At 39.4% G+C, this 25,080-nt stretch overlaps 1 protein-coding gene across 4 annotated transcripts in view; it reads left to right on the top strand.

Annotated features, from left to right (window-relative positions):
- The first annotated feature begins 7,020 nt into the window (after positions 1–7,020).
- Positions 7,021–25,080, top strand: part of LOC128684195 (sn-1-specific diacylglycerol lipase ABHD11) — a 64,137-nt gene continuing 46,077 nt past the window's right edge. For 2 of the 4 annotated variants that reach the window (XM_070094881.1, XM_070094867.1), the window contains exons 1-3: positions 7,021–7,170; positions 9,460–9,616; positions 11,279–11,452. In XM_070094881.1, coding sequence (XP_069950982.1) covers positions 7,061–7,170; positions 9,460–9,616; positions 11,279–11,452 — 441 coding nt within the window. In that variant the 5' untranslated portion in view covers positions 7,021–7,060. Of the gene's footprint in view, positions 7,175–9,459; positions 9,617–11,278; positions 11,453–25,080 lie in introns of all 4 variants that reach the window. The other 2 variants (XM_070094874.1, XM_053770349.2) reach the window with 2 other exon arrangements.

The raw sequence follows: 25,080 nt of genomic DNA, 5'->3' as shown, positions 1-25,080 counted from the left end.
GACCCATTACGTACCTCTGTAATCTGTAAATACCTTTGTAACTTGTCATGATTGTGACCAGACTTACCTGGAGTTCATTACCTTTGTAAATTGTGAGTTCATTACCTTTGTAAATTGTGAGTTCATTACCTTTGTAAATTGTGAGTTCATTACCTTTGTAAATTGTGAGTTCATTACCTTTGTAAATTGTGAGTTCATTGCCTCTGTAGCTTGCTCAGCTATCAAAACTTTGGAGTCCAGTCCCTGGACCAATTATGTACCTCTGTAATCTTTTGACTACCGCCCACAGGATGGGTATGGGGTGCACAATAAACATATTAAACTAAAAAAAAGGGATGAGCAACATTGCCAGTCTTTTTCCTGGTTATTTTATTTATACCTTTCCAAGCCAAACTCAAAGGGGTGGACCTATTTAATCCACTAACAAACTGTTCCCATTCCTGTTGCCTAAGTTCTTCCTTTCTATTCCTTGCATTTGTTAGTGCAGCTTGGAACGTTCTGAGCAGGTCTAGGGTTCTACATTCACGGTATGCTTTATCAATCCTCCTAGCTGCATGTGTTAGATTGCGTAGGTCTGGATCATTATAGTATTTACATTGGTTTTTATTGTTATTTATAGTGGAGGGTCTTTGTTTCCTATTCCTGCCCACTTGATCTGTGAGAACACTCTCAATAGTGGTAATTAAATCATCATTAAATTTTTGTGTGTCAATGGGCTCGTAATTCTTATACCATTGATCCAAGTGGTTAATAAAGTTGTCTCTGTGTTCTGGTTTGAGAATAAGTTTCCTCCTTCTGTATTTAGCTCCTTGATTGCTGGAGATGTGATCAAGAAGCGACCTGATGCTTTACCAGATCGCATCAATAGTGAACCTACCATCATTCTTGGAGATTTTAATGCCAGACATAAGAATATTGGTGGGTCTATAACAAACACCAATGGAACTAAACTAGTGAGATTGCTAAATGAGCATGATAATATTCGAATTGTGGGCACCACTGAGCCTACTCACATATATTACCTGGAGTTTACCTGGAGAGAGTTCCGGGGGTCAACGCCCCCGCGGCCCGGTCTGAGACCAGGCCTCCTGGTGGATCACAGCCTGATCAACCAGGCTGTTGCTGCTGGCTGCACGCAAACCAACATACGAGCTACAGCCCGGCTGATCCGGAACTGACTTTAGGTGCTTGTCCAGTGCCAGCTTGAAGACTGCCAGGGGTCTGTTGGTAATCCCCCTTATGTGTGCTGGGAGGCAGTTGAACAGTCTCGGGCCCCTGACACTTATTGTATGGTCTCTTAACGTGCTAGTGACACCCCTGCTTTTCATTGGGGGGATGGTGCATCGTCTGCCAAGTCTTTTGCTTTCGTAATGAGTGATTTTCGTGTGCAAGTTCGGTACTAGTCCCTCTAGGATTTTCCAGGTGTATATAATCATGTATCTCTCCCTCCTGCGTTCCAGGGAATACAGGTTTAGGAACCTCAAGCGCTCCCAATAATTGAGGTGTTTTATCTCCGTTATGCGTGCCGTGAAAGTTCTCTGTACATTTTCTAGGTCGGCAATTTCACCTGCCTTGAAAGGTGCTGTTAGTGTGCAGCAATATTCCAGCCTAGATAGAACAAGTGACCTGAAGAGTGTCATCATGGGCTTGGCCTCCCTAGTTTTGAAGGTTCTCATTATCCATCCTGTCATTTTTCTAGCAGATGCGATTGATACAATGTTATGGTCCTTGAAGGTGAGATCCTCCGACATGATCACTCCCAGGTCTTTGACGTTGGTGTTTCGCTCTATTTTGTGGCCAGAATTTGTTTTGTACTCTGATGACGATTTAATTTCCTCATGTTTACCATATCTGAGTAATTGAAATTTCTCATCGTTGAACTTCATATTGTTTTCTGCAGCCCACTGAAAGATTTGGTTGATGTCTGCCTGGAGCTTTGCAGTGTCTGCAATGGAAGACACTGTCATGCAGATTCGGGTGTCATCTGCAAAGGAAGACACGGTGCTGTGGCTGACATCCTTGTCTATGTCGGATATAAGGATGAGGAACAAGATGGGAGCGAGTACTGTGCCTTGTGGAACAGAGCTTTTCACCGTAGCTGCCTCGGACTTTACTCTGTTGACGACTACTCTCTGTGTTCTGTTAGTGAGGAAATTATAGATCCATCGACCGACTTTTCCTGTTATTCCTTTAGCACGCATTTTGTGCGCTATTACGCCATGGTCACACTTGTCGAAGGCTTTTGCAAAGTCTGTATATATTACATCTGCATTCTTTTTGTCTTCTAGTGCATTTAGGACCTTGTCGTAGTGGTCCAATAGTTGAGACAGACAGGAGCGACCTGTTCTAAACCCATGTTGCCCTGGGTTGTGTAACTGATGGGTTTCTAGATGCGTGGTGATCTTGCTTCTTAGGACCCTTTCAAAGATTTTTATGATATGGGATGTTAGTGCTATTGGTCTGTAGTTCTTTGCTGTTGCTTTACTGCCCCCTTTGTGGAGTGGGGCTATGTCTGTTGTTTTTAGTAACTGTGGGACGACCCCCGTGTCCATGCTCCCTCTCCATAGGATGGAAAAGGCTCGTGATAGGGGCTTCTTGCAGTTCTTGATGAACACAGAGTTCCATGAGTCTGGCCCTGGGGCAGAGTGCATGGGCATGTCATTTATCGCCTGTTCGAAGTCATTTGGCGTCAGGATAACATCGGATAGGCTTGTGTTAATCAAATTTTGTGGCTCTCTCATAAAAAATTCATTTTGATCTTCGACTCTCAGTCTGGTTAGCGGCTTGCTAAAAACTGAGTCATATTGGGACTTGAGTAGCTCACTCATTTCCTTGCTGTCATCTGTGTAGGACCCATCTTGTTTAAGTAGGGGCCCAATACTGGACGTTGTTCTCGATTTTGATTTGGCATAGGAGAAGAAATACTTTGGGTTTCTTTCGATTTCATTTATGGCTTTTAGTTCTTCCCGCGATTCCTGACTCCTAAAGGATTCTTTTAGCTTAAGTTCGATGCTTGCTATTTCTCTGACCAGTGTCTCCCTGCGCATTTCAGATATATTGACCTCTTTTAGCCGCTCTGTTATTCTTTTCCGTCGCCTGTAAAGGGAGCGCCTGTCTCTTTCTATTTTACATCTACTCCTCCTTTTTCTTAGAGGAATAAGCCTTGTGCATACATCGAGTGCCACCGAGTTAATCTGTTCTAGGCATAAGTTTGGGTCTGTGTTGCTTAGTATATCTTCCCAGCTTATATCGGTTAGGACTTGGTTTACTTGGTCCCACTTTATGTTTTTGTTATTGAAGTTGAATTTGGTGAATGCTCCCTCGTGACTAGTCTCATTTTGTCGGTCTGGGGCTCCACGCATACATGTCTGAACCTCAATTATGTTGTGATCTGAGTATATTGTTTTTGATATGGTGACATTTCTTATCAGATCATCATTGTTAGTGAATATGAGGTCTAGTGTATTCTCCAGTCTAGTAGGCTCTATTATTTGCTGGTTTAAATTGAATTTTGTGCAGAGATTTAAAAGCTCGTGTGAGTGTGAGTTTTCATCAGAGCTGTGTCTAAACTCTTGTTTAATAAGATAAAATTTTTAACCCTGGAGGGTTAGCCACCCAGGATAATCCATGAAGGCCAGTGCGTCATCAAGGACTATCTGTCTTATTTCCACTGAGGTCCTCAATCTTGTCCCACAGGATGCGATCCACATCAGTCCGCTAACATCCAGGTACCTACTTACTGCTAGGTGAACGGGACAACAGGTGTAAGGAAACGCCTCGAAATGTTTCCACCCCACCGGGAATCGAACCTGGGCCCTCCGTGTGTGAAGCGAGAGCTTTAGCCACCAGGCCACCGGGGCACGGGGCACCCCAGTGGTGAGAGGCGCGACTCTTACCCTAGGGTCCGGGGTTCGAGACCCGAACGAATTACTACTACTTATTAAGATAAGATTTTGTTCGGATTTTTAACCCCGGAGGGTTAGCCACCCAGGATAACCCAAGGAAGTCAGTGCGTCATCGAGGACTGTCTAACTTATTTCCATTGGGGTCCTTAATCTTGTCCCCCAGAAAGCGACCCACACTAGTCGACTAACACCCAGGTACCTATTTGCTGCTAGGTGAACAGGACAACAGGTGTAAGGAAACGTGTCGAAATGTTTCCACCCGCCGGGAATCGAACCCGGCCCGGGCCCTCCGTGTGTGAAGCGGGAGCTTTAGCCACCAGGCCACCGGGCCAGAGGGTGCTGATGAACATGAATTTCCACTTTTTAATGAAAATGTTACAGATGATATTTTTCAGAGTTTGTGTACGTTCAGTATGTGAAGTTGATAACTGTGTTGTGAATGAACATCAAAATGGTATACAATACCGACAGGTTGTTATGTTAGGTTGTGAATGTTGCATTGTGCATTGTCTTAGCTAATTTATTAATTATTTCACTGTGTACTATTCACAGTGTGCGGGTACTCGCTGAACTAATATGTCATAAATTGAATGTTTGGACACTAAACAAACAAAGAAACAATTTATTTCTTTTCTGCAGTGTACAGGTAATGTAGTTTACATGAAACAAAATATTGTTAGGTACTAAAGAAAGCCACTAGCATGGTGTGCATTGCTAAGTTTATGTTCAAAGATGGTTCTTACATTCTGATGATTTAAACAATGGAATAAATATGCTGTATTATTTCTGGAATGTAGTTTTGGTGTCCGGTAGTTCGGTTGCTAGCTGACTCAGCTCACACACTGAGGTCCGTGGTTCGATTCCCAGTACGAGTGATAACATTATAACTTATTTCCTTAAGACACCTGCTGTCCATGTTCACCCATCAGTAAAACAGGTACCTGGGTGTTAGTGGACTGGTGTGGGTCGCATCCTGGGACTAAACTGACCTAATTTGCGGGAAATGCTGTGCATAACAAGCAACTTTCTCTATAGTAATATGTCATTGATGTCAGCCAGACCTGTATACCTTGTACATGTACTTGTAGAAATAAAGATACTATTATTATTATTGTTGTTATTATTAATTATTATTAAGATAGTGTATGGCCCGGTCTCTATCCAGACATAATTAACATCTCCATACAAGTGTACTGCCAGAGATACTTGAACCCAGCCTTAGTCTAGTTGTAACAACTTCTTGCATTCTACTGCCTTTGTTAGTTTTTCCATAGATATATTTAACGTGACACATTAATCATATTAGGTGACGCAGGGTCATGAAAGCTCGTTGTATGTTTTAAAGTAACATTCTGTATAGTAGTTACTGAGTCATTCCAAATTACATAATTGTTTATCGGAAGAGTGTGTTAATTAACATAAGCGCCCTTTTTTTTCATCGACACCACGCCTAACCCTTCTAGGGTAGGGTAGGTGCCTGAGCCCGAGCCTTTAGCTCATAAGACTGTCATTCCCATTTGCCCCTTTGGGGCGGGGATGGCAGACCAGAGAGGCCTAGCTTGTGGCTAGGCCTGGGGACAGTTGGTCCCAAAGATGAGGAGGTACTTGTGCCTCCTCCCATGGGAGACTTGGGTCTCAGACACTCCCTAAAGAGGGAGCCAAGGCCGGGCCACCACTTGGAAAAGGCCCGGGCCGGGAGAATACCGGCTAATCTTTAATAATAATAATAATAATAACATAAGCGCCTAATAAATTCTACAGTGCTCCAGAGGGTGTAACATTGTTAAGGATTCGTGATCCATCTGTAAATATTTCTGATGCATTATGGTGATGATTGTAAATTGTGGATGTAAAGGCAGATTATTATTATTATTATTATAATCAAGGGGAAGCGCTAAACCCGTAGGATTATACAGCGCCTGGGAGGGATGTGGAAGGCATTCAGGCATAATTCGGGGAACTGGAGCACAGATCCAATTCCCTAAATCAAGAGCCCCTCACCAACATCAAGGAACCTTCCCTGAGGGGTGTAAAGGCAGAGAATATGCTTCATTACGGGTCCGTGGCTGGATCGTTAGCGCACCCACCTCACACACTGAGGTCCGGAGTTCAAATCTCCTCCGATACGGGTGGAATACAGTAGTAGGGACGTGTTTCCATAAGACACCCGTTGTCCCTGTTCACCCATCAGTGTGAAATGGGTATCTGGGTGTTAGTAACCCCGTGGCCTGGCTGGCAAACTCTCGGTTCACACACGGTGAGCCCGGGTTCGATTCCCAGCAGGGTAGAAACAGTTCGACGTGTTTCCTTACACCAGTTAAGATCAGATAAGATTTCTAACCCCGGAGGGTTAACCACCCAGGATAACCCAAGAAAGTCAGTGCGTCAACGAGGACTGTCTAACTTATTTCCATTGGGGTCCTTAATCTTGTCCCCCACCCAGGTACCTATTTGCTGCTAGGTGAACAGGACAACAGGTGTAAGGAAACGTGTCGAAATGTTTCCACCCGCCGGGAATCGAACCCGGGACCTCCGTGTGTGAAGCGGGAGCTTTAGCCACCAGGCCACTGGGCCAGTTATCCTGTTCACCTCGAAGCAGGAAGGTACCTGGGTGTTAGTCGACTGGTGTGGGTCGCATCCTGGGGGACAAGATTGAGGACCCCAATCAGAAGGAATCTTATCCTTTTCAATGGACTGGTGTGGGTCGCATCCTGGGGCAAAACAAAACTGAGCTAATTTTTGGGAAATGCACAGCATAACAAAAGGTTTTCTATATAGTAGTATGTCACAGATGTCAGCTAGGACTGTATACCTTGTACATGTACCTGTAGTAAATAATGTTATTATTATTATTATTATTATATTTTGTGTTTTTTTTTCAGTTGGTGGGGCCGCCATACGTCAGCTTCTAGGCCATTGAAAAGTCTGTTGCTGTTGACTCAGATGTTTGTGGGGGTCTGGCTCTCTGGGGATTTAGGCAAGAGGATCAACCTAATCTAATTGGGAACGTTTTGTTTCCGTTTCTCATTCCGGAGGAAACTTTGTTTCTATATAATGTTTATCCATATATGATCAACTTATTTTTCCTTGACTCCCAGGCTGCAGGGCTCAATATGCCATAATCTTTGGCAGCCCTTAACAACAACAATAACAACATGGAGTGTGTCTTGAGGTCCACATCAAGATGTCTCTCCTTTCACTCCCATATTACTAGACTTGCCGTCACTCAGCCAAAAAACAGGCAGTTATCAACCAAGTCACAAGGGTTGGTGCGAATTTCAGTTATTATCGTGTGTATATAATTTGTTGAATAAAACATGTGCTACATTGACTGTAAATTTCCCAGAATAAGATAAAGATAAGAATTGTTGGGATTTTTAATCCGGGGGAGAGTTAGCCACCCAGGATAACCCAAGAAAGTCAGTGTGTCATTGAGTATTGTCTGTTTTATTTCCATTGTGGCCCTTCAATCTTACCCCCCAGGATGCCACCCACACGAGTCAACTAACACTCAGGTACTGGACACAAATAACCCGCACATAGAAGAGAGGAGGTTACGACGACGTTTCGGTCCGACTTGGACCATTTACAAAGTCACACTAACGAGAAGTAGAGCAGGCAGGAAGAGGTAGTAGTAGTAGTACTGGTGATGGTAGTAGTAGTGGCAGAGATGGAAGGAAGTAGTGATGGGGAAGTAAGGAGGAGCCAGTCAAAGAAAGGGGAGCACTACAAGGGAGCTAGGTGCCCACAAGGGACCTAGGTGCCCACAAGGGACCTAGGTGCCCACAAGGGACCTAGGTGCCCACAAGGGACCTAGGTGCCCACAAGGGACCTAGGTGCCCACAAGGGACCTAGGTGCCCACAGAGGGAGAACAAGAACACAGAGGTGGGGGGAGGGAAAATAATGAAATAAATAATGAAGGAACAGAAATACAAGACAGAAGAAAGAAAGACAACCCAGAGAAGAAAAAAGGAAAGAGGAAAGGGAAGAAGGAGAAGAAGAAAAAACGAGGAATCAGGTTAAGTTTCGGGTGTTCTGAAGTTTGGAGCATTTTTACAATGTAGTGGGAAAGTAAGACATCTACAGAGACAAAGCCAGGACTAAGATTCATACAAGGAAAGTTGTGTATTAGGGAGGATTCAACTAGACGGTGACTGTGAAAGTTAGAAGTAGGGAAGACAGTTTTAGCAGAAGACCAGTCAATAGGATGGCTGTGATCTCTGACGTGACAGAAAAGAGCATTGTTAGTGTCAGCAAGCCTGGTGACTCATCCTGGACCTGAGTCCAAGAGAGCATGTGGTCCAGGATGAATTACAACTACTGGAAATGCTTAATGCTGAAGATAGGTTTAGTCATTAAATCATGTCTACAAAATTGTTCACAATCAGTGTCCAAAATATATTCCTGCAAATTTTGTCAATGTTATAAACTGACCACCTACTGTAGTACCTACTGGAGTACCTTCAGTAGGTGGCCAGGCCTCAAACATCATATACAGCCATAAAAGAATGGAAGGGGTTTTCTGATCATATCAAGGCCAGTCATAGTATAAACCAGTTTGGGAAGAAAACTAAAAATTTCCTAATAGAGGAGTCTACAGAAAGGGAGGAAAATGATTTCTTGTATAGTTAACATTAACATAAGTTATTTTCATTTGATTTTTTCTCTCTGATATTTATGATATTTTATTCCTATAGAATCTCTCTTTATTGTACAGTAATTTATTTTTGTGCAGTATTTGCTCTGGTTATTTTGTATTTATTGTTGTTGATCGTGACTGATTTTTACTTTATCCAATACTTAGGCTGCTAAATAGTAAGGTATTACAAGGATACCAGTGGAAATAAGTCACTTTGTTTGATTTCTTGGGGGTTATCTTAGGTAATTTGCACATGTTGCTATGCAAGATAATTGCAATCATTCAAAAATCTGTGTAATTGTACCTAAATAAACTTATTTACTTAATGCCTGGGTATCTTCAGGGTTGCACATGTGTTCATTCATTATCTTGTTAGTATTGTATATCAGTGATGTAATGATATAACCTGAAAGAATGTGAATGTCAACTATTGGAAATGAAAGAAAAGAGACTTAAGAGTTAATGCTCACATCACCTTCAGACTCAAATACTGAAGATAATTATAAATGGATAATTATGGAATTTTTCAGATAATTTTAATTTTAAATGCAATAAGCAAGGAAGATTAACTTGCCCAAGAAAAACTACTGACTTTTTTTCCATTGGGGTTCATGGATTCTCTTTCTCAGAATTTGACCACCAAAAGTGATTGAGTTTCTGATCATTGCAGGTTAATTGATGAGTAAGGACCCCAATGGAAATAAATCACTCTGTCTGACTTTTTTGGGTTATCCTAGGTTTTCTACACATATGCTGCTATGTATGATAATTCTATGTAACTGTATTTGTGTATACCTGAATAAACTTACTTACTTACTAGATGTTCCTTTATTGTATTTGGTTAATAAAATGCTTGCAAATTATCTTTGTTTTTGTGTAAATCACTTATGCTGATCTCAACATTTCCTTTCTAGCTATGAACCAATTAGTATGGCTTACACTTCCTTTCAACAAACTGGACCTGAAAAAATTAGCAAGGAGCCCCCAGTCATTATTATGCATGGCTTGATGGGCTCCAAAACTAATTGGAAGTCACTAGGCAAGGCTATAAATGCAAAAACTGGAAGACATGTGAGTACTGCACATTATTTTGCCATTTTTGGGGTATTCCTGCCATGATAAGATGCTTCATGGTTTTAACTTTTTAAACCCACTTCGTTTTCCAAGACATCACTTGCGACACTTCACATAATTAAATTATCTGTCCTTGGTATCTTATAATTTTGTACTTGTCCTGTATTCTGAAAGTGGACATGAAAAGGATTATTTGTTCAAATAACTTCAACTGATACTGTTTTGTGTCTTATACTGTACCATATGTGTACATGTATAATATTTTTATTCTGTATGTACTTTGTACACTTACACTGTACTCAGATGTTCCTATATGTACAGTTTACTGTATTAAGTTTGAGTGCTTGTCCAGAATTATTAGTGATCTTGGCATGGTTTGCTTGATTCTGGATTACTGATGTTCTAATGTACATTATTTTTTTTATATGGAGGAAGTATTGCATATTGAAAAACAATCAAACTAAATTTGAGAAAGTGTACTTGTAGCAGAAATGCTTTTCACATTACTGTATACTCTTGGTAGGTTGGTAGACAGCAATTATCTAGGCAGATTTTACTGTCTTGTCAAGAGTGTTACGACTTTGATGTTGTAACTTAAATAAAATGTTCCTGGCTCCTAAAGGCTGCTTACACTGCTGTCTAGGGGTTATAAAATTACTCTGAAAACAGCAAACCTTGGGCCAGCATGTTCTCATACAAATTAAGCATGAGTGCAAATAATTAATGTTGTATAAGGAAGGGCACAAAAACTCACTTATACAAAAATATACATATATTAAAAGTAACTTACATACAACTTATAAACTACTACAATAAACCACCACTCTAGTTCACATTAGCTCACTAGCACTGCTGCTAATGAGTTAAACAAAATAAATGAACATTTATGAACAGGGAGGCTCCATGACACTCCCCCTTTCTGCAGGCTACTTAGCCTAGTGTGGAAATGTACTCTCCAAAACACAGACCCCTGCATACTAGGGCTTTACAAATAAACATGAGAGCACTTAAACACAAACACCTATAGTACACACTAAAACACTTGCCAAAATTACCTTCTCAGACTACCGCCCAAACATGATGACTTCACCCCGTGACCACCCGTCTGGTACTGAAATAAACACACCTCACATCTGCTCCTGTCCTGGCCACTGCCTGACTGACAGGAATAAAAACGGGTTCGCTTTCCGGGAATACTACATGTCCACTTTCCATATACTACATGGAAAATGACGATGTATGGAGCATTATTTTATAAAATATTGTTTTTTACAGTACTCCGTAATAATGAGTGTAAAGTGGGAGCCTGCTAAATATTTTCTACTCTGGCTGGATTGCTGGCCTTCTTTTTCCTGTCTCATGAGCATGTAAGGTGGCAAGTAAATCTTATAAACATCTATAGTACTTATATTTATTTTCCAGTTCTTATTGCTATAATATTTCCTTTTCAACTTAGACTTTGTCTGTGACCAACCTTGACCAGTGATATCCACAATCATTAACAGATATATTGAATTGTTGTTTATTTATATATACAAGTGCTTAACCTGACAGTTTTTCTCATTAGCTTTAAAATTTTGATCAGATTGCAGTAATATAACATATAACTTACATAAGATGTGTTTTATAAATTCTGTAATGTGATAAATTACTTTTCAGGTTTACACAGTAGATGCCCGCAATCATGGTGACAGTCCTCACACATCTCAGTTTTGTTATCCCTTATTAGCCAAAGATATATTGTTCTTCCTTGAAGAACACAGCATTTCTAAAGCAGTGCTTATGGGCCACAGTATGGGAGGTCGAGCTGTCATGTCTGTGGCACTGATGCAGGTATAGTAGTACTCATCATTTTATTATACAAATTTAACACCTCATTCAGGTATTTAAATTTGTAGCAAAATTATGGCAAATAGCTGCAGTACTGTAATATGATATGTAACATTTAAGTCAAAATAGTTTTGTTTTTACAATTAAATTTTTTGTTTTTGTAATAGGATTATAATCCATTTTAAATGTCAGGTTGGTGCAAAATTTTTCTTAATCTGAAACATAACCCTACTCGTTTCTGTTGCCAGAAATGTATTAAAAATGCTGCACTGTATTGTTTCTATCAAACAGGATTTGTGTACAGTAATGTTAAATTGCAAAAAAATCTTAAATGAGGTCAGGGAATTCCTCTCTCTCAGCTTGTGTGAAATAGGTAATTCTTCGTGGCTAAGCAAAACCAAGGTACTATACCATGTTTAACTCTTTCATTGTTGCAACCCCCAAAATTCAAAATCCCATCAGTGTTGCAGTTCTTTGAAAAGTATACATACAGTAAGGCCCCGCTTTACAGTGTTTCGCCTTACTGCGTTCCGCTAATACAGCGATGTCAAATTATGACCAAAATTTGCTATACGTCAAGCGGTCTTTCAAATACGGCGCCCCCACCCGGTTTGTTTACATTTTCCGTGACCTCATCTATTATGTCAGAAAACTTTACAAAATTTCAAGTGTTTTAAAGTTACTGCATATTTTATATGTACAGTACTCTGATAATTATACTTAAGTGTACCTGTATCTAAATATACTTACACACTGTGCTGGTGTGCAGGTACACATTAAAATCGCTAAGTCTCTCTCTACTCATGACGCCAATACTATGTAATAATATTCACTCTTGGGCACACTAAATGTCTTATTTTACATCAATATAGGCATTTTCATTAATCCATCTATGATATTTTCCTCAAAATTATATATGAAACCCATTACATACCATATCAACATGATACATACACTCACAGAATAAAAATTGATGTAAATATGAGATTTGTTTACAAAGCAGCTGTGTAGGTAGTGTCGAAGAATTATGTTTTCTCTAGTCAAACTGGGGATACCTGTAGAAAAATATTCTTTTCATATGCCTTTACTCTATATATAGCAATTCATGACCCTTGTGGGTTTAGTGCTTTTTATAATAAATAATATTATTATTATTATTATTATTATTATTATTATTATTATTATTATTATTATTATTATTATTATTATCTTCATTCACTCTAAAAATGGTGTGTTGCTGTTTGTTTATTCTGAACTAACTTGTACAACTTGTACACAATGTAAGAGCATTTGTATTGTGAGGTAAATATAATTATAATAAAAAATAATGAGGTAAATGTTTTACAAACTTACAAATGGAGGTGAATGAACTAAAAGTAGACACATATTAATACGCATTTATTTCGCCTGACCAAGTGATCGTACACTACCTGTTCAGTTTGTGTTCTTACATTGTCTCAACTCTGTATCTCGTTCTCTCTCTCTCGTTTACTCTTTCATTAACTAGTTGGCTGTCATTGACGATGGCGTCTAAGCTTAGCTGTGATAAAAAGAGAAGTCGTAAGCCTCTTGCTTTAAGTGCCAAGTTAGAGGATGATGGTGTGCCATTCTGATTTTATTCAATAAATTCCCTGCCACTCACCTCTCTCACATTAATATTAATATTTTAAGGTAAGTAATAAGTGTACTCTGTGTGTATCTTACCTTTTATTGTGTTTTTAATGCCTATTTCTATTGCTAACTTAATATAAGTTAGTGTAAACTTGTTGTCTAGCATTTATTGCATATTTAATGTGTGCTCTGATAATAATACTTGTGGACCTGTGTGGTAGCCGGGTGGAGGGACAACATTACGTTTTCTCTGCTCAGCCATCAGAGAAAACATGTATGAATCTGCGTTTGGCCCAGCCACTCCCTCACTCTGCTTTTGTTTACAATTTTTGGCATGAATTATTCATTACTTCTACCTTCGTTTATGATGGCATCTGAAGGTAGTTGCTAGAAATGATTAAATTCAGCGAACAAGGTATGTCGATGTTAATAATATGGCTCTGGGCCACAGTGTAGGTAGCTGGTAGGTGTAGCCCACCTGGGCTACACCTACCGGCTACCTACACTGACTTCCTACAAATAAATACTAACATAAGAACATAAGAAAGGAGGAACACTGCAGGAGGCCTGTTGGCCCATACTAGGCAGGTCCTTTACAGTTCATCCCACTAACAAAACATTTGCCCAACCCAATTTTCAATGCTACCCAAGAAATAAGCTCTGATGTGCAAGTCCCACTCAAATCCAACCCCTCCCACTCATGTACTTATCCAACCTAAATTTGAAACTACCCAAAGTCCTAGCCTCAATAACCCAACTAGGTAGACTATTCCACTCATCAACTACCCTATTTCCAAACCAATACTTTCCTATGTCCTTTCTAAATCTAAACTTGTCTAATTTAAATCCATTACTGCGGGTTCTCTCTTGGAGAGATATCCTCAAGACCTTATTAATATCCCCTTTATTAATACCTATCTTCCACTTACACACTTCGATCATGTCTCCCCTCATTCTTCGTCTAACAAGTGAATGTAACTTAAGAGTCTTCAATCTTTCTTCATAAGGAAGATTTCTAATGCTATGTATTAATTTAGTCATCCTACGCTGAATGTTTTCTAACGAATTTATGTCCATTCTGTAATATGGAGACCAGAATTGAGCTGCATAATCTAGTTGAGGCCTTACTAATGATGTGTAAAGCTGCAGTATAACCTCTGGACTTCTGTTGCTTACACTTCTTGATATAAATCCCAGTAATCTATTTGCCTTATTACGTACGCTTAGGCATTGCTCTCTTGGTTTAAGGTTGCTGCTCACCATAACCCCCAAGTCCTTTTTGCAATCTGTATGGCTAAGTTCTACATCATTTAACTTATAAGTACTAGGGTTATGGGCACTCCCGAGCTTCAGAACCTTGCATTTATCTACATTGAACTGCATCTGCCACTTTTCTGACCAAGAATAGAGTTTGTTTAAATCCTCCTGAAGTTCCATAACATCTACGTTTGAATCAATTATCCTACCTATCTTTGTGTCATCGGCGAATTTGCTCATATCACTAGTAATTCCCTCATCAAGATCATTGATATATATTATAAACAACAACGGGCCCAAGACTGATCCCTGTGGAACGCCACTTGTTACAGATCTCCACTCGGATTTAACCCCATTTATGGACACTCTCTGCTTCCTGTCTGTGAGCCATGACTCGATCCACGAGAGCACTTTTCCCCCAATGCCATGAGCTGCCACTTTCTTTAACAGTCTATGGTGCAGAACTCTATCAAAAGCCTTACTAAAATCTAAGTAAATAATATCAAATTCTTTATCGTGGTCAACAGCCTCAAAAGCTTTACTGAAGAAAGTTAATAAATTAGTTAGACAAGACTGGCCTCTTGTGAATCCATGCTGAGTATCATTAATCAAGCTATGCTTATCGAGATGGCTTCTTATAATCTCAGCTATAATTGACTCTAGTAATTTGCCTACAATTGAGGTCAGGCTTATTGGGTGGTAATTTGACGGTAACGACTTGTCCCCTGTTTTAAAAATAGGAATTACATTAGCCATCTTCCACATATCAGACACTACACCTGTTTGAAGAGATAAATTAAAAATATTAGTTAATGGTTCACAGAGTTCCATTTTGCATTCCTTAAGAACCCTTGAAAAAACCTCATCAGGACCCGGTGACTTATTTTGCTTCAGTCGGTCTATCTGCTTCACGACCATTTCACTAGTGATTGTGATGTTACATAATTTATCTTCTTCTAGCCCACTATAAAAATTAATTGCTGGAATATTGTTAGTGTCTTCCTGTGTAAAAACTGAGAGAAAATAATTATTTAAAATCGAGCACATTTCATTCTCTTTGTCAGTAAGATGCCCATAGTTATTTTTAAGGGGACCTATCTTATCTCTAACTTTTGTTCTATAGACCTGGAAAAAACTCTTTGGGTTAGTTTTAGAATCCCTAGCAACTTTAATTTCATAGTCCCTTTTAGCTTTTCTTATCCCCTTTTTAATGTCCCTCCTAATGTCAATATACTGATTCATAAGATGACCCTCTCCTCTTTTGATATGCCTATAAATTCCTTTCTTATGCCCTAGTAGATATTTCAGCCTATTATTCATCCATTTTGGGTCATTTCTATTTGATCTAATTTCTTTATATGGGATAAACGTTCTTTGAGCAGCATGTATAGTGTTCAGAAAACTGTCATATTGATAGATCTCTTCGTTACCCCAGTCAACAGATGATAAGTACAGTGGACCCCCGGTTAACGATATTTTTTCACTCCAGAAGTATGTTCAGGTGCCAGTACTGACCGAATTTGTTCCCATAAGGAATATTGTGAAGTAGATTAGTCCATTTCAGACCCCCAAACATACACGTACAAACGCACTTACATAAATACACTTACATAATTGGTCGCATTCGGAGGTAATCGTTATGCGGGGGTCCACTGTATTCTCTAAGCCCATCGTAATCTGCTAAGCGAAAATCTGGGACTGTTACTGAGTTATCGCTACTATCGTACTTCCATTCAATGCTAAATGTAATTGATTTGTGGTCGCTAGCACCCAGTTCCTCTGAAATTTCTAAATTATTAACAAGGGATTCATTGTTTGCCAGAACTAAGTCAAGCAGGTTATTTCCCCTTGTAGGTTCTGTCACAAACTGCTTCAAAAAACAATCCTGAACTACTTCTAAGAAGTCGTATGATTCTAAATTCCCAGTCTAAGAAATTCCAATCAATATGACTAAAGTTAAAGTCTCCTAGAATTACTACATTATCGTGCCTTGTGGCCTTAACAATTTCCTCCCATAGTAGACTCCCTTGGTCCCTATCTAAGTTTGGTGGACGGTATATCACTCCTAAAATCAGTTTTTCATGCCCATCTGAAAATTCTCTCCAAACAGACTCTGTATGTGTTACTTCAGACTTAATACCCGTTTTTATGCAACAGTTCAAGTGATCTCGGACATACAATGCCACCCCACCCCCCCTCCCAATACTTCTGTCTACTTGGAACAGTTAAAAACCTTGAATGTGACATTCTGCAGGCATGTCCCGACTTTTTGAATTAAACCACATCTCAGTTAAGGCAAATACATCAATGTTACCTGCACTAGCAACTAATCTAACTCGTCCATCTTATTCCTAACACTACGGCTATTAGCATAATAAACATTGAAAGACTCTCCTTTCTCTTTACCCTTCCTGCTCATTTCTGTTTTTCTACTAAACCTATTACTGTCCTTATCACCCAGTGTCTCTGGCTTTTCAATATCTACCTCGTTCTGCTTATTACTAGTTCCCCTAGAACTCATAATATTACTACACTGGGACTTCACTGTTTTCCTGCCAAAACCCATACCACTAACTATTCCTAGTTTAAAGTCCTAACAGCTCCCTCCACTGCAGTTGCCAGTGCTCCCACCCCAGACCCAGATAAGTGAACCCCATCCCTGGCATACATGTCATTTCTGCCATAGAAGAGGTCCCAGTTGTCAATGAATGTTACCGCATTTTCCTTACAGTATTTGTCCAGCCAGCAATTGACACCAATTGCCCTGGACAACCATTCATTTCCAACTCCTCTCCTTGGCAAAATACCACATATGACAGGGTTCCCACCCTTCCTCCTAATTATTTCTATTGCTGACCTATACCTGCTAATCAGGTCTTCACTCCTACGTCTGCCAACATCGTTGCCTCCAGCACTGAGACAGATAATAGGATTGCTCCCATTACCTCTCATGATGTCATCCAGACGGCTAACAATATCCTCCATCCCAGCACCTCTCTTCCTATATTAAGACTACACATATTTTAAGGTAAATAATGAGTGTACTGTATGTGTATTTTACCTCTCTGGGATGTTTTAAATATGGTATATTAAGTATGAGATGGGGAGCCAGGGCTACCTACACCTGGGCTACCTGCAACTGACTTCCTACAAATAAGTACTACTCACCTCTCTCCCTACATTAAGATTACAAATACTTTAAGATAAGTAATGAATTTACTGTGAATGTATTTTACTTTGTGTGTTTTTAATGCCTGGTTCTATTACTAACTTAATATAATTTAGTGTAATCTTGTTGTCTGGCATTTATATGGATTTATAAATGGAAAAAAATGGCGTTCTGCCTTCCGGCAATGTCTACTTTCCGGCGACAGCCTGGAACCTAGCCCGCCGTATAAGTGGGGCCCTACTGTAATTTTATACACAACCCGCACATAAATGAATGAAACTTATAATGACATTTCAGTCCAAATTGGACCATTAACCAGTGGACTTGTTAATGGTCCAGACCAAAATATTATCAGAAGTTTCATTCTCCTATGTGCGGGTTATTTGTGTACAGCCTCTTCTCACTTAGCGATGTACTTGTTTACCAACGCCTCGGACTTATGACGGGCTCTCTGACCAGTATGCATACCTAAATAATGTATATTAGAGCTGATTTCTATTACAATATGCAGTACACTATTGTATAAACATTTAAAAATAGTATACCAGAAATATTATAAATGATGCAAAGGTGACATTTAAGCAGTATCAAAGATGGTTGACACAAACCCACTACCATTATATTAGTATTCTCCTCACTTAGCGACATATTCGTTTACCAATGTGGTCTTAGGAACGGAACTCTGTCGTTAAGTGAGGAGAGGCTGTATTGTTCCAGTCACGGTATTGTGCCTTTTTATTCTTTAAATAATTTTATCTTCTGAAATGGTAGAAATCTTTTTATAAACATAATGACACCAAAAACACACAAAAAATTACAGAATTACACAGGTTCAAAGTTGGCCTTAGGCAACTATGATTTTGCTCAATTTGAGGTCTGTGTTAGGCCAATTCTAATACCCAAACAGACCCAGTTCTCAGCTATTTCACTAGTATGGCTTCTATACTTTTGATTAAGTAGAAAAAACTACCCACAATGTGCACAGAATTCAGTAATTTAGCCAGTTATATACAAAATTCAACAAATAATGATTTAAAAACAGTTTAATACAAATAGTGTAGGCATTCCAGTCAGTGAATCACATCCCCAAACACCCCCCTGCCTTCTTGGAGTCCATCTTCACACAGAAAAATCGAAGTTTTTCCCTATTTCTTAGCAAATGAAATATAACCAAGAATGTTTGGTCATGCTTCAGACCTTACCAGTAACTGAAACAGGTCTAGTAAAAACCTACAAAACAAACCTTATGGGGAGCCTCTTAATTTTCCTCAGAAAAATCACCAAAACTAGAATATTTCTTTCACTTTGAGACCTATCTCTGGCCACTTCCTGTCAGAAACCAAACAGAATCATGTCCATTTCACTAGTAGGTCTTCTGGTATATCAAATGGCACTAAGAAACGGCTAATGAAACCATGAAAACCACCCAAGGAAATGCCTCAATGTTGCTATTTTAACCCGTAAACGGTCCAAGCAGATCTACGTTCACATGTGTAGTGCTATAAAAATACATCTACGTTTTTTTACATATTTTCAAATATAACAAAAAAAAAAAAGTAGATCAAAGTTTCTTTACACATTTTCAAATGTAAAAAAACAAAAAGAAGATCTACTTTTTTTACATACTTTCAAATGTTGAAAAAACGTATATATACGTTTGGACCGTTTACGGGTTAACCCAAACACAAGGCAGAGGTTGACTGTTCCCATCAGGCACTGTATGGGACAGAATTTTTTCTTTATACTGTGAACACCCAATACACAAACCCCTTCTCTCGTGTCTAGGTCAAAATTTACCGCTTACAGTATATTTGTGGGTGTTATGATTAACCCTTTCAGGGTCGACAAGCCTTCTCAGAGACTTGTTCTCAGGGTCGCCCAAATTTCAAGAAAAATTTTTTTTTGTTTTCTTATGAAAAGATACAGAATCTTTTCCCGATCATAATGACACCAAAAGTATGAAATTTGATGGAAAACTTACGGAGTTAAGCTCTCGCGAAGTTAGCAGTCTCGACGATGTTTATGCATTGGCGATTTTGCCCACTTTGAGCCCTATTTTCGGCCAATTCCAGTGTACTAATCGACAAAAATCATAGCTATTTCGCTAGAACTCCATTTTTTTCTGTCGAAGAAACCACCCATTTACCGATTTCAACTATCCAATACAGATTTAGATTTTGCCACCGAAGTGGCTAGTTTATTGTGCACCCCATATCCATCCTGTGGACGGTAGTGCGAGAGCATATGGATACACAAAAGGCCCAGGAACTAGGCCCCAAAGGGTTAACAGGAATACATATGGATTTATATCTACATATCTATACAGTGGACCCCCGGTTAACGATTTTAATCCGTGCAAGAGGGCTCATCGTTATGCGAAATAATCGTTATGCGAATCAATTTTCCCCATAAGAAATAATGGAAATAAAATTAATCCGTGCAAGACGCCCAAAAGTATGAAAAAAAATTTTTTTTACCACATGAAATGTTAATTTTAATACACACAAACTGAAAAAGGCATGCACAATTACATGACACTTACTTTTATTGAAGATCTGGTGATGATTGATGGGATGGGAGGAGGGGAGAGCATTATCTTCTTACTGTTTAGAAGGGGAATCCCCTTCCATTAGGACTTGAGGTAGCAAGTCCTTTTCTGGGGTTACTTCCCTTCTTCTTTTAATGCCACTAGGACCAGCTTGAGAGTCACTGGACCTCTGTCGCACAACAAATCTGTCCATAGAGCTCTGTACCTCCCGTTCCTTCAAGACTTTCCTAAAATGGGCCATAACATTGTCATTGAAATAGTCACAAGCACGGCTTGCAACAGCTGTGTCAGGGTGATTTTCATCTATAAAGGTTTGCAGTTCAACCCACTCTGCACACATTTCCTTAATCTTTGAAGTAGGCACAATGGATTCCACAACTGGCATAGGCTTCTCAGGGTTAGCCCCAAACCCTTCAAAATCTTTCTTAATTTCCATACTAATTCCCACCCTTTTTACCACAGGGTTGGCACTAGAAGCTTTCTTGGGGCCCATGGTCACTTATTTTCCACAAACAGCACCGAAAACACTGTAATAATACGAAATATTCCGAGTGTATGCTTGGATGTTACCGCGGAGGCTGGCTGGTAAACAATGGGACGGCCGGCACATGTGAGGGCACATTGGACGCGTCTCGGACGAAAATCGGTATGCGGGTTTTTAATCGGTATGCGGGGCAAAAATTTTGCGATAAAAGTAATCGTTATGCGGAAAAATCGCTATGCGATGCCATCGTTATGCGGGGGTCCACTGTAGTTCACTTATCTGTTACAAGCAAATTTAGGAAATTTGCTTAGTATATCTGGTATCTTATTTTCATTAATAAGATATCTTGACATGTCACATAGGTTATTATACTGTCTGTCTCTGTATTCCTCAATAAGTGGACAATTAAGCACATAGTGTTCAAGAGAGTGACCATATGCCTGATCACATAATTTACATTTAGTTTGATCATCATCTGTGTGTCTCCCAAACTGCCAGAAGTACTTGTAACCAAGCCTAAGCCTGGCCACTACAACATCAGTCAGTCTGTTCACATTGCAAGTTGCTCCATAAACATACTTACTATGTTCATGTTATCATAGTGGGTTATAGATCTACTCAGGCTTCTAACTGCATTTCTATAACAATCATTTTCATTATTTACTTCTCTCCTAATATTATTCCTAATGCTAGACACAGTTATACCAAAGTTATATTCTACATTCTCCTTCTGGGTACTCTTCTTGGCTAACATATCAACTTTATCATGAAGGAGTAATCCAATGTGTGATGGGATCCATAGCAATTGTACATTAATTCCTTTGTCCCTAATTTTTGAGTATCTATACCTGGCTTCCCCAATGAGCATGTTGTTGGAGTCATTATATGAGTCAAGAGCCTTCAATGATGACATAGAATCAGTAATGATGATAGAGTCAAGCTCAGTGTCATAGGTTAGCTTTAGTGCCATTAGGATTGCAAACAGTTCAGTTTGCAGTGTAGACGCCCAGTTGTTAATTCTTATGCCTAACTCAACAAATTTATTATCGTTCTTAACTAGGGAGGTGGCAACAAGAGCAGATGCAGCCCTGCCAGAAGACTCCTGTTTAGATCCATCAGTGTATATAACTTGTGATAACTTATTACTACCGGCTAGGTGAGAAATTTCTTCTTGAGCAGTTGCTCTAACAAGAGATTTAAGGAAGGGATTACTAGCAGTGAGCTTCTTGGGAGGGACTTGTAGGTATGTGATATTAAATGAACACATCTTCCATGGAGGGGTGAAATGCTCTTGTTGCCTACAGTGATACAGTTCATGTAGGTTATAAAACTTAATGCAATTGCACGTTTTCACAATCCATTTAGATCTGTGTGTATTTACCTCTAGACACTTGGTAAGATTCACTGTGACAGTGTCTGGTTCATTTCTCAACATTCTAATACCGAGTACAGTGTTAATTTCAACAATCCTATCACTGATACTAGAAATACCAAGCTCCTTCCTCATGTTAAGAACTTTTGTAGATCTGGGACAGCCAAGAATAATCCTGAGAGCTTCATTTTGCATTAACTCCAAGGGTCGGAGAGAACTTTCTCCAGCTGATATCAACATGGGAGCAGCATAATCAATTAAGGACCTAACATAGGCTATGTACATCATTCTCACGATTCTCACATTAGCACCATAGTTGGGATTGTAGCCAGCAACAGCTTTGAGAGCATTTAGCCTAGCTTTGCATTTCTTGTTTAGTTGTGGTATAGTGGATTTGTTAAAGGGTACATCTACACCAAGATATCTGTAAGTTTTAACGTAGCTAATGATTTCACCCTGCAAATAGATGGGTGGGGGATGTCGTTTGCTTGTTAATATCTTTGTTTTAGAGGAAGATATTATGAGGCCTAGTCGATTACAAATTGCTTGAACTTCATTAAGAATGGTATTCATCTTCTTATGCCCTGTTGTATGGATCATGATATCATCAGCATAGCTTATAGCTATATGTTTAGGTGAGGCAGGTAGAGCATTTAGGAGAGCATTAATCAGAATATTAAATAGCATGGGACTAAGAACTCCTCCCTGCGGTGTACCTAAAAACATTTCTTTAGAATCACTTCTGAAGCCTTGGTAAAGGACAGAGGATACTCTATTTGACAGGTATCCTATTATCCAGCAGAGTAAGCTACCACCAATATTCATTTTGGCTAGTTCATGTAGTATAACGGTTCTGTTCGCAATATCAAATGCAGATTTTAGATCAAGAAAAGTGGTAAAACTAGTAGAGGTGTGTGCAGTGAGAAAGGTGGAAATACAGTTCTGCACACTTTTACCTTTCATGAACCCATAGAGGTAGGGGGAAAGTTGGTGTCTGATTCTGTAGTACAGTTTATTAAGCATCATTCTTTCAAAAGTTTTACAAAGACAACTAGTTAAGGAGATCGGCCTAAATGTATCAGGCTGTTGGGGCTTAGGGATAGGCACAATGAGACTATTGGTCCAGGAAGTAGGAAGAACGCCCTCAATGTAACTGAGATTATACAGTGCCAACAAAGGGTTATCAGGCACGTGCCTTAGAGTTCTGAGAATATCATAGGTTATACCATCCTCTCCAGGAGCAGTTGATCGACCTTTGGTTAATGCATTATCTAATTCATACTCGGTAAAGAGGCAATCACTCTCATCAATATTTTGGCTCATAAAATTAATCAGTTTCAACATTTCTTCAGAAGTACTCTCTAAATTTTTTCTAATATGAGATGGAAGGCTTTCATGCCTGGATATTTTGGACCAGTCATTTATGAGGTCATTTGCTTTTTCAAGAGGAAAGGGATGAGCAACATTGCCAGTCTTTTTCCTGGTTATTTTATTTATACCTTTCCAAGCCAAACTCAAAGGGGTGGACCTATTTAATCCACTAACAAACTGTTCCCATTCCTGTTGCCTAAGTTCTTCCTTTCTGTTCCTTGCATTTGTTAGTGCAGCTTGGAACGTTCTGAGCAGGTCTGGGGTTCTACATTCACGGTATGCTTTACCAATCCTCCTAGCTGCATGTGTTAGATTGCGTAGCTGTGGATCATTATAGTATTTACATTGGTTTTTATTGTTATTTATAGTGGAGGGTCTTTGTTTCCTATTCCTGCCCACTTGATCTGTGAGAACACTCTCAATAGTGGTAATTAAATCATCATTAAATTTTTGTGTGCCAATGGGCTCATAATTCTTATACCATTGATCCAAGTGGTTAATAAAGTTGTCTCTGTGTTCTGGTTTGAGAATAAGTTTCCTCCTTCTGTATTTAGCTCCTTGATTGCTGGAGATGTGATCAAGATTGACAGTTGTTAGTCTTGGGAAGTGATCAGATAGAAGATCATCAACTATGACAGAGTCATGCATCGTATATGATGTATTAAATCCAAGACACAGATCTAGTATGCCACCATATATGTGAATAGGCTCAGTAATGCCCACAATTCGAACATTATCATGCTCATTTAGCAATCTCACTAGTTTAGTTCCATTGGTGTTTGTTATAGACCCACCAATATTCTTATGTCTGGCATTAAAATCTCCAAGAATGATGGTAGGTTCACTATTGATGCGATCTGGTAAAGCATCAGGTCGAAGCTGGTTCGCTGGGGCATAGAGATTAAAAATGTTTATGGAAAATTCGCCTGCATATACTTTGACACCATGATACTGCATGTTAACTCAACTCTGCAAGGAAAGGAGTGAATGTGGCAAGTTCTTTCTGACATACATCACACAACGGTTGGTTGACCTTAGGTTATAAGCTGCATATCCAGGCAAGTTTGGTGGAGGTGCTCCATCTTTCAATCTACATTCCTGCAAACAGATGACATCAATATTCTTGGTTGCACTAAAATGATGTAAGTCAGGCAACTGCTTCCTGATGGAAGCAATGTTCCATGAAAAGATTTGTAATGTATCTATTGTAGTGAGTTATTACAATCTCTTGCTCATAAGATGGTAAAACTATTATGCTTTGACTACAGTGTGCAGACACTTAAGAGCAAATAGCATAGTTTGTACGTCTTTATCTTCAGGACCTTTATTTTTAAGCATTTTTCGGCATCTTGGCAGCCAGTTAAAAGGCAAGTCTTGAAGGCAAGAGTCATGGGCTTCTTTCTCACAAATTGCTGGAAGCTGAACAGAGATTGCTGCACTTTTGACATCATCACCATGCTCAAGAGCATCATCCTGATTACATATATTTATTAAACTTGTCAGGATCTGTTCAAGATGCTCAGTTTTTTTTCTGGAAATTTGTTATAATATGAGGAAGGTCAGGCGAATCCAATGCCTCTCCGGAGGATGGCACTTCTGGGTTAGTGCTTTCTTTAACACCTATCACCTTAACAGGTACCATGGTTACATTAGTGTTCTCTGTTTCATCATTCATTGCAGGTAGGTCCTGTGCATCTGACTCATCTCCAATTTCCAGGGAGGTTACTTGTGTGGTGTCCGTCTGACTGTTGTAGTTGTGTGTATTGGGAGAAATGACAAACTCATCCCCATATTCAGGTGTAGCCATAGGTATCTGTAG

The sequence above is a fragment of the Cherax quadricarinatus genome, chromosome 4, assembly GCF_038502225.1.
Source record: "Cherax quadricarinatus isolate ZL_2023a chromosome 4, ASM3850222v1, whole genome shotgun sequence".
Classification (NCBI taxonomy): Eukaryota; Metazoa; Arthropoda; class Malacostraca; order Decapoda; family Parastacidae; genus Cherax; species Cherax quadricarinatus.
Note: the sequence above shows the minus strand (reverse complement) of the source record. Positions and strands in the feature narration are given on the sequence as shown.